At 35.8% G+C, this 12,218-nt stretch overlaps 1 protein-coding gene and 1 pseudogene across 2 annotated transcripts; one reads left to right on the top strand and one right to left on the bottom strand.

Annotated features, from left to right (window-relative positions):
• Positions 1-103: 103 nt before the first annotated feature.
• LOC109079513 lies at positions 104-6,700 on the bottom strand (annotated as a pseudogene).
• A 1,849-nt stretch (positions 6,701-8,549) lies between these two features.
• Positions 8,550-12,168, top strand: ndufaf2 (NADH:ubiquinone oxidoreductase complex assembly factor 2). Of its 2 annotated transcripts, none has more exons than XM_042729586.1 (4): positions 8,550-8,757; positions 9,080-9,169; positions 9,479-9,519; positions 9,853-10,620. In XM_042729586.1, the coding sequence occupies exons 1-4, from the start codon at positions 8,643-8,645 to the stop codon at positions 10,147-10,149; spliced, it is 543 nt and encodes a 180-aa protein (XP_042585520.1). In that variant the 5' UTR covers positions 8,550-8,642; the 3' UTR covers positions 10,150-10,620. The 2 variants fall into 2 exon arrangements, with proteins under 2 accessions (XP_042585520.1, XP_042585522.1); XM_042729588.1 differs by lacking the exon at positions 9,853-10,620 and adding an exon at positions 11,077-12,168 and having other exon boundaries at positions 8,555-8,757.
• Positions 12,169-12,218: the final 50 nt, after the last annotated feature.

Raw genomic sequence — 12,218 nt, 5'->3', positions numbered from 1 at the left:
TCGCATCAGGGCTCGCAATACCTGCACGCCATTGGTTGCATGACTCCCATTTTATAAAGAAATGTATGAGATCAAAAGTGTTGTGCCAAATAATTGCGACAGATTAGTCTTGTCACAATATATTGATTTATAAAATGTTCAAGTGTTCAAAAACAGACAACAGTATTTGTATTAGCATAAATTCCACAACGCAAATGATACAGTGTCAGCATGGACCTTTTTTCTAACTATGTACATCCAATGTTTAAAGCTCAAAAATAAAGCGTAAACCGTTTGCTGATCATCTCACAGAAGTAAAAACAAATAGGTTTAGCATAGTCAACAATGTTACAATAAATCGTGGTATTTATTTGTTTTAAAGATATGAGAACTTGTAGTCCACATCTAGGTCAAATGCGAATCCTGTAGAAGTGAAGCCCAAGACACAAGCTCAAGACAATGTAAAATTTAAAATCCGCAGGCAAAGCAGTAGGTGACAAGCAATGGAAGTACTCAACACCCATGGGTCTTTTTTATTTACAGTTACTCCATATGCACCCGTTGATGCAATATTCAGCTGAATGCAGTTAGAGCACTTTAACCTCTGAGGGAATGTGTATATAGTGGTTCATCTGGATTTTAGAAAACAGAGCGATGGGTTCCTTGTTCTGTCAGTCTTCACCGCTGCTCCAGGCATCTTCAAAAGCAGGATTGATAACAGCTTGTGCTCCACCCTGTAAAAATATGCATTCAGAACATTCAGTGATGTTTAATTATCGCTTAGATGATGATACAGTTGCATATAAGTTTATGAACTTGTAGATGTCATGGAGTTATGGATGAATAAATTCCAGCTATCATTGCAAATGAGAATTTTTTTTTTTTTTTTTTAATGAAAACTAGAAATATTTTTGTGTGACACAAAATGGTGAAAATATTTAGTTATTTTTTTTTAAACCTAAAAAGTTTTCAAATATATTTCTCAAAACACAATATTCCCAAAAAATAATTAATACCAAAAAACTAATTGGTAATAAAAATAAACAAAAAAAATATATTAAATGTATAAATAAAAATAAAAATACTGTTGTGTAATTATTAAAGTTCTTCCAAATACATGATTAAAAATAAAACTTTTATCACTAAGCCATGTAATTGCTATCAGCTAATATGTGTATTTCAGTGATGCAGTAATACGATGTGATTATGCCTGTGATTATTTTTTTTGCCAGAAAAACTGGTAGAGCAGGATGTTAAACACAAAACAGTGTGACTGATAAACTACAAGCCATCAAGATGTGACTCCAGGTAACATACACATCTCACATACCATGACTGATAACAGCTGCATCTGAACGCATGCCATAATAGGCAGTTTTTGTCAGGTCATCTGATCTTATCTTTTGGCTGAGAGACATAAGCAAGGTTGTAAAATTTGTTTTCGTGAGCACAAATTTGGATTCCCTTTTTGCCCCACCTAACCCAAACCTGCAGACCTGTAAAGATATAAACAGCTGATCCACAGCATTGTTCATTAAGGTGCACCATTAATTCAATCAACCTCAGATTTTTAAATAAGGGCCGGTGTAAATACACAATATGTTTCATATTAAAAATATATTTTATATCTTCAGTGTCAGGCTGTCTCAGCACTGGGACCCAGGCCAAGACGTTACAGTCTTTACCTCCACTGTAAAGCTCCTAAAAATGCACCCCACAGATTCACAGTCAATAATGAGTCTATGAGCTAATACAGATCTCATTAAATAATTCCAAGACCTCAGAAGCTTTAAATTGTTTTACTTAATGGTATACTTTTAGCTTGTTTAGTTTATTAAGATTATTAAGACTAAACCACTAAGCAAGTCATCAGGATCAACATTACCTGATAGTCTGGGTGGAACTCACAGCAGTCTTCATTATTATAATGTCCCCTTAACATAGTGATCAGGTCTCCCGAGTGAAGCCCGTACACTGCTACCGAACTGCCACACGGCACGAACACAAACTCCGGACTGCAGCCCCTCGATATGGTAAATTTGAGGCCTTTGCGACTCTCATTCCCATAGTTCACCTGTTAATGAGAAATAAGGATTTCTTAGCAACAAATGAACAGCTTAGCTGATAAAAATATATGCAGCCATTTTTTAAAGAACGTATTTCTTTGTCATCTTTTCTATGTCATTAGGAAGTGTATAGGAAAACATGGGAGTGTCTTCAGATGATTGTATCTTGTTTTCATGTCTGGCAACATTCTGTCTCAGTTGCATTCGGAATAAACATGTTTGACCCACAGAAGGCCAGTAACACTCATGAGAAGACATTCCTTTTGCTGCATGAACATAGGCTCAAAATATAATTCCGGATACTCTTTTCAAAACAGAGATTAGGTATTAAGAAAGTCTTCAAACAGCCCTAACTGCTACTCACTAATGTGTTTTCCCCTGTGGCACTGTTCCACAGGCGCATGCGATCATCTGTCCCAGTTGTGAGGAGAAGTCTTTTAGCTGAGAAATCCGTCAGCTGTGAAGCACAATCCATTCACTCGCCCATTGTGTGGTGTGTTCACTGGAAGAAAAGTAACATATTATATTAAATATTTTGTGAATTTTATTTTAGGGCTGTCAAATCGATTAATCGTGATTAATTGCATCACAAATAAAAGTTTGTGTTTATATAATATATGTGTGTGTACTGTGTGTTTGTATATTAACACACACATAGGTGTATATATTTAAAAAATATTTACATGCATATATTAATCCTATTAAAATATGAATATATAAATATTACATATATTTCTTAAATATGTGTGTGTGTGTGTATTTATATATACATATAAATATACTGTACACAGTACACACACACATTATGTAAAGACAAACTTTGATTTTGGATACAATTAATCATGATTAATGGAGCCCTATATATATATTTTCCCGAATATCATGTAAAGATTAAAACACATTTATCCCCATGAGGCTTGATGAAACAAGTGTGATTTCACCTGCTTCAGATGAGGCCTTGGATTTGTCCCCATTGTGCTGGTCCAAAGTAAAAAGACTCCCCGAGGCTCTTCTCACATCCCAAACACGATTCCTACTGTCAGTGCTGATGGGAAATCCATTGCACAAGAGTTACTAGCAATAATGCAAGATAAATAAATCTGCTACAGATGGTGAGGTCAGATTTAGAACTGGCCTTTAAACAAGTTTGTTCCCTCTGTTTATGTAATGCTAACATAATCATTCTTATGCCCACCTAAATTAGGCAATCATCAGCAATCTCATTGGGGAATTAGATGCCAAACAAAACAGATGCCAAAATGCCTGAAAGTCTTCCTACAATCAGTTTCTTCCTAGAACTTTATGTGCTTAGTTCACATGAAGCGTAAAATAGATTTAGCAAAAAATCTTGCAGAAAGGCTGACATACAGCTCTGTTTTCTTAATTTTCCAGGCAGGAAGGATAGTTTCAAAAGTCCCCAATGGGTAATTATCTCACATTACACAAACATCAGGTGAGCGCTGAATCTTTTGAGAAGACTGGTAACATTATGCATAAATACTGCATGTGAGTTGATTATAGAAAAAAACTAAATTTACCATTAATAATCTTCAATAGTTAAAAAACAACAGAATCATATAGCACAGGATGTGGCTGTTTATTGTTATATTAGCAAATGAAAGGTGAGTGCATTGACATTTGTGCAGGTGTGGAAGTGCTTACCTGTCAGTGGCCAGGATGTGCTTGTATCATGGAGACTCATATCACTGAGAGGATCTCACCCCTGTGACCTGCCAGGGAAAACTTGTTTTTATGATAACTGACACTTTGGCCAACTCTCAATGTTTGTACACTACCGTTCAAAAGTTTGCGGTCAAATACTTAATACTTTTACTCAGCAAGGACACATTAAATTGATCCAATGTGGCACTAAAGACATTTATAATGTTACTAAAGATTTCTAACTCAAATAAATGCTGTTTGTTTGTACGTTGTATTGTAATGATCAATTTCCACATATTAGAATGATTTCTGAAGGATCATGTGACACTGAATGACTGCTGAAAATTCAGCTTTGCATCACAATATTAAATAAAATATTTTAAAATAGAAAACATTTATTTTAAACTAAAACAATATTTCACAATAATACTGTTTTAATGCACTTAACACAATCTTGGCAACCCCAAATCTTGCATTGCAGTATCTGAGATGAACAGAAAAATCTGGGAAAATTGCTGCTAATATGGCCAAGATTTGATGTCTGTTCAAAACATTTGAGCCTTTGGCTTTTCAAAGAGTACAATACCCCTCCACCAGGGCTGTCTCCATTCAGAAACAACAGGCATTACTCACCCTGAAGGATGTGAATGCGCCACCCAGACTTCAGATCACAAAGCTGCACTTTGGGGTCTTTGGTACCAACTGCCAACACAGAGTACAATAGAGCTGAGTGAGAAGAACAACACAACAGCTCAGACACACTATTATTGTAGGAGCTCTGAACCCAGTGTTAAGGGCAACACACACTGAACACACCAATATGTGTTTGTGGCAAGTAATTGCACAATATTTTGTTATTTTTATAAGATTTATGTACTTGCAGTTGCAAGAAACAATAAACATAAAAATACAGTTTTCTTAAATAATAATGCTTAATCACGTTTACATTTTAATGGTTTCCAGTTGGAGGTGTTCGTCAGAGCTGTCAGGCCAAATTTATCAGATATTTTGATGTGAACCATGCCTCAAAAACAAGAGAACTCAGAACACACAAAATGAATAATGTTTGACATGCATGAAGTTGGAAACAGGTGTGAAATTCTTTCAAGGCCTTGATGTCACACTTGACGTAATATTTTTTGTAGCTGTAAAGATAATTCAGCGAAGATTGATCATATGTACAAAAATATGTATCAGGGCAGATCCTAACTTGTGATAAATATTACATTATAGAGGTTGCATTTGGCTATTCAGCATATAATCATGTCACTTCTTATTATACTATGGTAGATTATTAAAAAAAAAAAGTCTTCTTAAAATAAGTTTGTTTGTTTTTTTCTGAAAAAAATGGAAGTGGCGGATAGAAAAATTAATTATGAGTTCACTGAAACTCAGTGGGAGGATAAAAGAAAAAGAAGAAGAAAGAGAAAAAAGAAAAGGCATTCATAACCTGTCCTTCTTGATTAGCAGATAAGTGCCTGGATTCCTCACTTCACATATCTAAAGCAGGAAATGTTTCACCGTCTCCCCATTTAATGATAATGATGCTAAAGATCCCTTAAATACTTCCACTTTACCTAAAGTATATTCTAGAGCAGATATGTATCTAAAACATACATTTTAGGAATAAACTCTTTGTTTGAGAGTCATCTCTAAGGATTCTACATTTTTAACTGAATCAAATCAAAGAGTAATGAGTGCTCAGAAGTGCAAAAGAACAGCCACATGCAGAAGGTTTGGTTTAGTCAGAGAACACAGCTGCTACAAGACTGTGCTTCCTGGCTATATGAGACATGTGATGGCAGTAGACATTACCATCAAACTGGAACTCCTCAGCTGGCTGAAATAAACAAATAAATACATGAATGAATAAAGAATCAATCATACTCAGTGAAACTTAATGTGATTAAATAATATTTTAAAAGGGAAATACACATATATACACCCATGTCAGATGTGCTTAAGAGAGCCGAAGGCATTGAATGTTGCTTGAGCACCATTCCTGTGTGTCAGTTACAATGCAAATACCAGAAGGGCCAACAGATAAGGGACATTTGACACCACAGAAGAGCCACTGTTTGAGCAGATTGGTGGTTCCACAAAGGCATACTGCTTTCAGTTGTTGGATAATTTGCTAAATTACATTTGTGAAAAAACTGTGGGGACTTTGTGGACTGGGTAAAAGCAGGTGGTCATGTATACTTATAGATTAGATTAAATCCAGTTAGCAACTAACCAGAAGTGAAAATAGGAATATATGGATATATGAATACATACTAAATATTATTAGAAATACAAGGAAAGAAAAAATAACTAAATAAATGAGTAATCTTGCAGACACAGACATAGACACACCTTCAGAGTTTCTGTGTCCCAGACTTTCATGGTTTTGTTGAATGAGCTGGATACAAATAAACCAGTGTCATGCGGGTACCACTGCACTGTTTCAATGCTGAATTTTATGTATATGCCAACTGGACCTTCACAGAAAAACAGAGATGTGAAAGCCACACATAACATGCAAACAAACACACATTAAAAACTGAAAATATCATACTGCCATCTGGTGGTCACTGGATCACTGTGAACAAGAATGGAGTCGTCATACTGACCTGCCCACTGTGCAGATTGCTTTGCAAGTGTATTGAGGCTTCTTGCTGTTGTTTTCCAAGTCATAGATCATAATTACGCCATCAAATCCACCGGACAAAATACTGGAATGCAAACCAGGCCAAATCTGCTGTTGTTGTAGTATGGGGTCATCACAAAAAAAGAATTGTGTGCTGCTCGCAAATATACATAAATGTTATGGTTATAGTACACTTACTATCTTCCATCAATAACCTCAATGACCAGGGTGTTAATTCCATTCCCATGAATACGATCAACATCTCTGTTGTGGTTCAACTCCAGACCCAGCACCCTAAAGATGGGAGATTGGGTTATGCCACTTTATCAGTGACTTAAGTAAATAAATAGTCCAACATTCTCATCTATGCATTAATTATTCCAGCAAATGTAACAAAATAATACTGGAATGTTTTAACATCATTACACAGTACCAAAAAACAAATTGTGAAATGTGTTTTAATTTACTTGTTTGTTTTGTTTATAATTTTGGTTGTATATGTACAGGTGCATCTAAAAAAAATCTGAATATCGTGAAAAAAGTTTTTTTTTGGTAACACTTCAAAAAGTGAACTTTTATATATTCTAGATTCATTACATGTAAAGTAAAACATTTCAAATGTTTTTTTGTTTTCATTTTGATGATTAGAGCTTACAGCTCATGAAAGTCAAAAATCCAGTATCTCAAAATATTTAGAATATTTACATTTGAGTTTAATTAAATGACCATCCCTACAGTATAAATTACGGGTATCTCTTGTTCTTTGAAACCACAATAATGGGAAAACTGCTGACTTGGCAATGGTCCAGACAATCATTGACACCCTCCACAAAGAGGGTAAGTCACAGAAGGTCATTCCTGAAAAGGGTGGCTGTTTACAGAGTGCTGTATCAAAGCATATTAAATGCAAAGTTGCCTGGAAGGAAGAAACTAAGTAGGAAAAGGTGCACAATTAACAGGGAAAACCGCAAGCTTGAGAATACTGTCAAGCAAAGCCGATTCAAACACTTGGGAGAGCTTCACAAGGAGTGGACTGAAGCTGGAGTCAGTGCATCAAGAGTCACCACACTAACACGGAAACAACGTCAGAAGCATCTTACCTGGGATAAGGAGAAAAATAACTGGACTGTTGCCAATTTGAACAAACTCAACTCAGTAAATAAACGTTAATCTTGCATTTCTTTTGGAAATCAAGGTCTAGAGTCTGGAGAGGCACAGAATCCAAGCTGCTTGAAGTCCGGTGTAAAGTTTCCGAAGTCAGTGATGATCTGGGATGCCGTGACGTCTGCTGGTGTTGGTCCATTGTGTTTTATCAAGTCTAAAGTCAATGCAGCCGTCTGCCAGGAGATTTCGGAGCACTTTATGCTTCCATCTGCTGACAAACTTTATGGAGATGCTGATTTTCTTTTCCAGCGGGACATTAGCACCTGCCCACAATGCCAAAGTAGTTAGCTGACCATGATATTACTGTGCCTGACTGGTTAGGCAACAAGCCTGACCTGAACCCCATATGAAATCTATGGGATATTTTCAAGAGAAAGATGAGACTCAGTCGATCCAACAATACAGATGAGCTGAAGGCCGCTATTAAAGAAACCTGGGCTTCAATAGTGCCTCAGCAGTCCCACAGGCTGATCACTTCCATGCCACTGATGCTGTAATTTGTGCTTAAGGACCCCCAACCAAGTATTGAGTGCATAAATTAACATGCAAATCCTTTTTTTTTCTTTTGATTGATCTTAGGAAATATTCTATTATTTTGAGATACTGGATTTTTTATTTTTCATAACCATCAAAATTAAAAAAAAAAAAAAAAAAAAAAAAAAAAACTCTGCACGTCTCAGACGAACTGGGTAACCAAAAACTCATTGCATAACAAAAACAAAAATCATCATAGTTACATATAAACTTTAACTTTTATGTTTTATATTTTAATTTAATACTATGACTTCAGAGTCAAAATAAAGAGTGAAATAATCATAACAGATGTCTGTTAGTCTTTTACCCAAGCTTTTGAGTGGCGATTTTTAGCCTGTGAAACCGCGTTTTTGAACTAAACAAATTCATTCTGCAAAATGCACTAAATGTACATGATATTTTTCAGTTTTTTAAATATGATTATTGTGCACTTTGTTGGATAGGAGGCAGCCATGTTGTGACGTGTCTACAACGCGAGCTCTGATTGGTCAGACCGGAAGCAAGAACCAATCAGATGACAGTATTAATGTTAGGTAATTGTGTAACCTACGATTCAACGTCGATGTACACTAGGAGAAAATATATAAACAGATATTTAAGTTAAAGTGATGAGCCGTATTACATCTCTGTTGCGAAGAACATTTGGAGTGGTAAAAGAGCATGTCGGCACAGATCATTTAGGAAATAAATATTACTACATACCTGAGCAGAAGTCATGGACTGGTAAGTCATGCATAGGACTTTGACGAGTAATCTTGACCTCTTTTTAAACCACTAATAGCCGAAGTTTATTAATATTAATGCAATATTATAACAATACGGTTTATAAATTGTTATTAATATTGATAATTATCCATATAAAGAAAATATATTATCTAAATGCTTAAAATAAATTTAAATAAAAATAAATATTTTGAATTGTAGCCCTTCTGTACAATAAATACTTTCCAGTCAAGCTCATTTATTGACCGGTGGTTATAGATAACTTATCTTTTTGTTGTTTAATTTGATCGTTTAAATAAACCTAATGCCTTGTCTTCCTCAGGACGGGTCAGCCGGCCCAGACGCCTAGTAGAAGCAGCCAATCCAAACGAGTTCGAGTACATGGAAGGAAACATTCCTTCTGAATGGGATGGTAATAGAGACTACAATAATGAACAAATACAATATTTTTATGATAATGTGAATCCAACCAAAATTTCAGTCCAGATTATTTCTGTATTAACTGTGTAAACTAAAATGAACTGTTTGCATGTTTGAAAACATACCTTAGTAAAGAAGATATTTGTCATACATTATGTCTTGTCTGTTCTTTTTCCCTGTATTTCACTTTAAAATGTATTTATTTTGTATTTAACTTTATATATATATTTGTTATCAAATTATATATTAGATTAGTTCCTTGTTGAACATCATTATCTCTTGTCTGTTCTTTTTCCCGTAGCTTGGATCAGGGGCAGGCGGAAGCAGCCACCTACAATAGAGGTATTTTTGTGTCTGATTAAATTGAGAGTGCCTATCAAATCATTATATTACGTCTAAAAATATAAATAGAACAAAAATATTTAAGACCAGAAAGGTTGTACATTTTCTTTTTATTGTATCTTATATTATATCTTAATTTAATATATATAAATACATCAAGAACCTGCTACCCCCCACACTGGACCCACTACAGTTTGCGTACCGCCCAAAACACTCAACAGATGATGCCATCACAACCACCCTACATCTAGCTCTCACTCACCTGGATAAAAAAGACACATATGTCTGCTGTTCATAGACTTCAGCTCAGCATTTAATACAATCATTCCTCAGAACCTGATTGAAGAGCTGAGCCTGCTGGGACTGAACCACTCCCTCTGTAACTGGATCCTGGACTTCCTGTCAGAGAGACCTCAGACAGTCCGGATCAGAAACAGCTTCTCCAGCACCACCACACTCAGCACTGGAGCTCCCCAAGGCTGCCTGCTTAGTCCATTGCTGTTCACTTTGCTGATCCACGACTGTGCAGCAATGCACAGCTCGAACCACAAAATCAAGTTTGCTGATGACATGACTGTGGTGGGTCTTATAAGCAAAGGTGACGAATCAGCGTACAGAGACATCGGCTAGCGGACTGGTGTAAAGTTAACAACCTATCCCTGAACGTGGACAAAACTAAAGAGATGCTTGTTGACTTTAGGAAATCACATACCAACCACTCTCACCTGAATATCGACGGCTCCTCTGTTGAGATCGTAAAGAGCACCAAATTTCTTGGTGTTCATCTGACGGAGAACCTCACCTGGTCTCTCAACACCAGCTCCATAGCAAAGAAAGCTCAGCATCCTCTTTACTTTTCACGCAGACTGAAGAAAGCACATCTCCCACCCCCCATCCTCACCACATTTTACAGCGGGACTTTAGAGAGCATTCTGAGCACCTCATACATATACACCCCTACTATAATACCTGAATCACAAACACTTGAAACGCAACTTGCATGCTTTGCACGTCCGCACATTTGCATAAATCTACCTCAATATTGTGCCTTGTCTATTAATATTGTGATCTGTTCTATATATAAAACTATGTGTGTGTGTGTGTATGTGTGTGTATATATATATATATATATATATATATATATATATATATATATAGATATATATATATATTATACACACACACAGGCTGCTGCACTGTTTCATTCAGGCATGCACACACGCACTTTATGTAGTCTGCACTTTGTTTTATGTTCAACTTTTTACTTTTACTTTCTTCTTCTTCCAGTTTTAGTATTATGTTAGATTATTTAAGATATTTTAATTATGTATAGTCTTTTGCACAGTACAGTTTGAGTTTTGTAGTTAATGTTGTCTTGTGTAGCACCATGGTACTGGAGAAACACTGTTTCGTTTCACTGTGTACAAGCTGTATAGTGCTGAAATGATAATAAAGCCTCTCTGACTCTGAAAAAGGACAATTCTATAGCTAGTATTGTTGTAATGAACAGATTTTTGGAAAAGTGTTGTGTTAACATGTGTCTTTTGCCCTCTATAGGAGTTACTACAAAATGAACGTTACAGGGAGCAGATCAAAGTCAGAGCTATAGAGGCAGAGGAGAAGGATAAAACCCTGCAGGCCAAAGAATATGAGGAAGGTTTGGTGACCCAACCTGTTCAGACTCAGGTCAAAGGTCATGCTTCTGCCACACAGTTTGGACAGACTGAATTCAGTGAGGACCCTGTAAGCACTGCTAACACATTCCAGCCTGGGTCCTGGACACCTCCAGGAAGCAAGAAATAGGTTTATTTGAAACCTCCTTTGCTGTCTTCAAGTTAATTTGCAATTTAAGTGATATGGTAGTTCTGCTCAGCACTCGGTGTAGGTGAGTTTCTTCATCCAAACAGATTTGGAGAATTTGGAGTCCAAACAGCTGATGAAAACACGACAATACAACATCGCAAAGGTCTTGTGAATTGAAAAGCTCAGCATTAAGATGTTAAACTTAAACTTCAAACCATTGCTTCCAGGTAAATTATGAGTCCTCTATCTATAATATTGCCTCCTCCTTGTCTAAATCAAGAGCCAAAGCAGTTCTAAACAAATATGTCAGTCGATTTTTTTGTGAGAGGATGACGGGTGTGGCCTTTTTCACTGGAGGAAGCATTATTACTGATTCTAGACTTTAAAGTGAAAACTTCAAAGTTAAAATGCATTTTTTCACTTCACAAGACATTAATTGATGGGCTGGAGTCATGTCAATTATGTGCACTATTATGAAGTTATCTCACGGAAACTATCTCTGTAGAGGATCAACTGAATAGTTTCTCCAAATCTGTTCTGATGAAGAAACAAACTCATCTAAATCTGTGTAAAATTATGTAAAGTAAAAAATATATGCTGCTAATTTTCTGAGAGTTCTGGTTCAGTATTATTTCAAACTCAAATCTCCAAATGTTGTAGAACATTTTATGCATTGTTTAATCGAAATGATATTTCAGATGTGCTGTCTCGACATATTGAAAACTATTAATATCAGTAGAGACTTATTGAATATTATTTCTGTCTATTTCCTTTTGCACTTTACTTAGAAAATGTGTAAATAAAAGTTGCAGCTGCACTTATCAAAAAAAATGTGTTTATCCATAAGGGTTTCCAGTTAATTTACTTAAACAAAAACAGCTTATGTTGCAAACTGG

Source organism: Cyprinus carpio, chromosome B8 (assembly GCF_018340385.1).
Source record: "Cyprinus carpio isolate SPL01 chromosome B8, ASM1834038v1, whole genome shotgun sequence".
NCBI classification, from domain to species: domain Eukaryota; kingdom Metazoa; phylum Chordata; class Actinopteri; order Cypriniformes; family Cyprinidae; genus Cyprinus; species Cyprinus carpio.
This window is presented reverse-complemented; position numbering and strand designations above follow the sequence as displayed.

What these genes read in the sequence shown, in the direction of transcription:
- ndufaf2 (XM_042729586.1), top strand. Translation starts at nt 8,643, where the DNA reads ATGAGCCGTATTACATCTCTGTTGCGAAGAACATTTGGAGTGGTAAAA. An exon ending in TGAGCAGAAGTCATGGACTG is followed by an intron (nt 8,758 to 9,079) that starts GTAAGTCATGCA and finishes TGTCTTCCTCAG; the next exon opens with GACGGGTCAGCCGGCCCAGA. An exon ending in CATTCCTTCTGAATGGGATG is followed by an intron (nt 9,170 to 9,478) that starts GTAATAGAGACT and finishes TTTTTCCCGTAG; the next exon opens with CTTGGATCAGGGGCAGGCGG.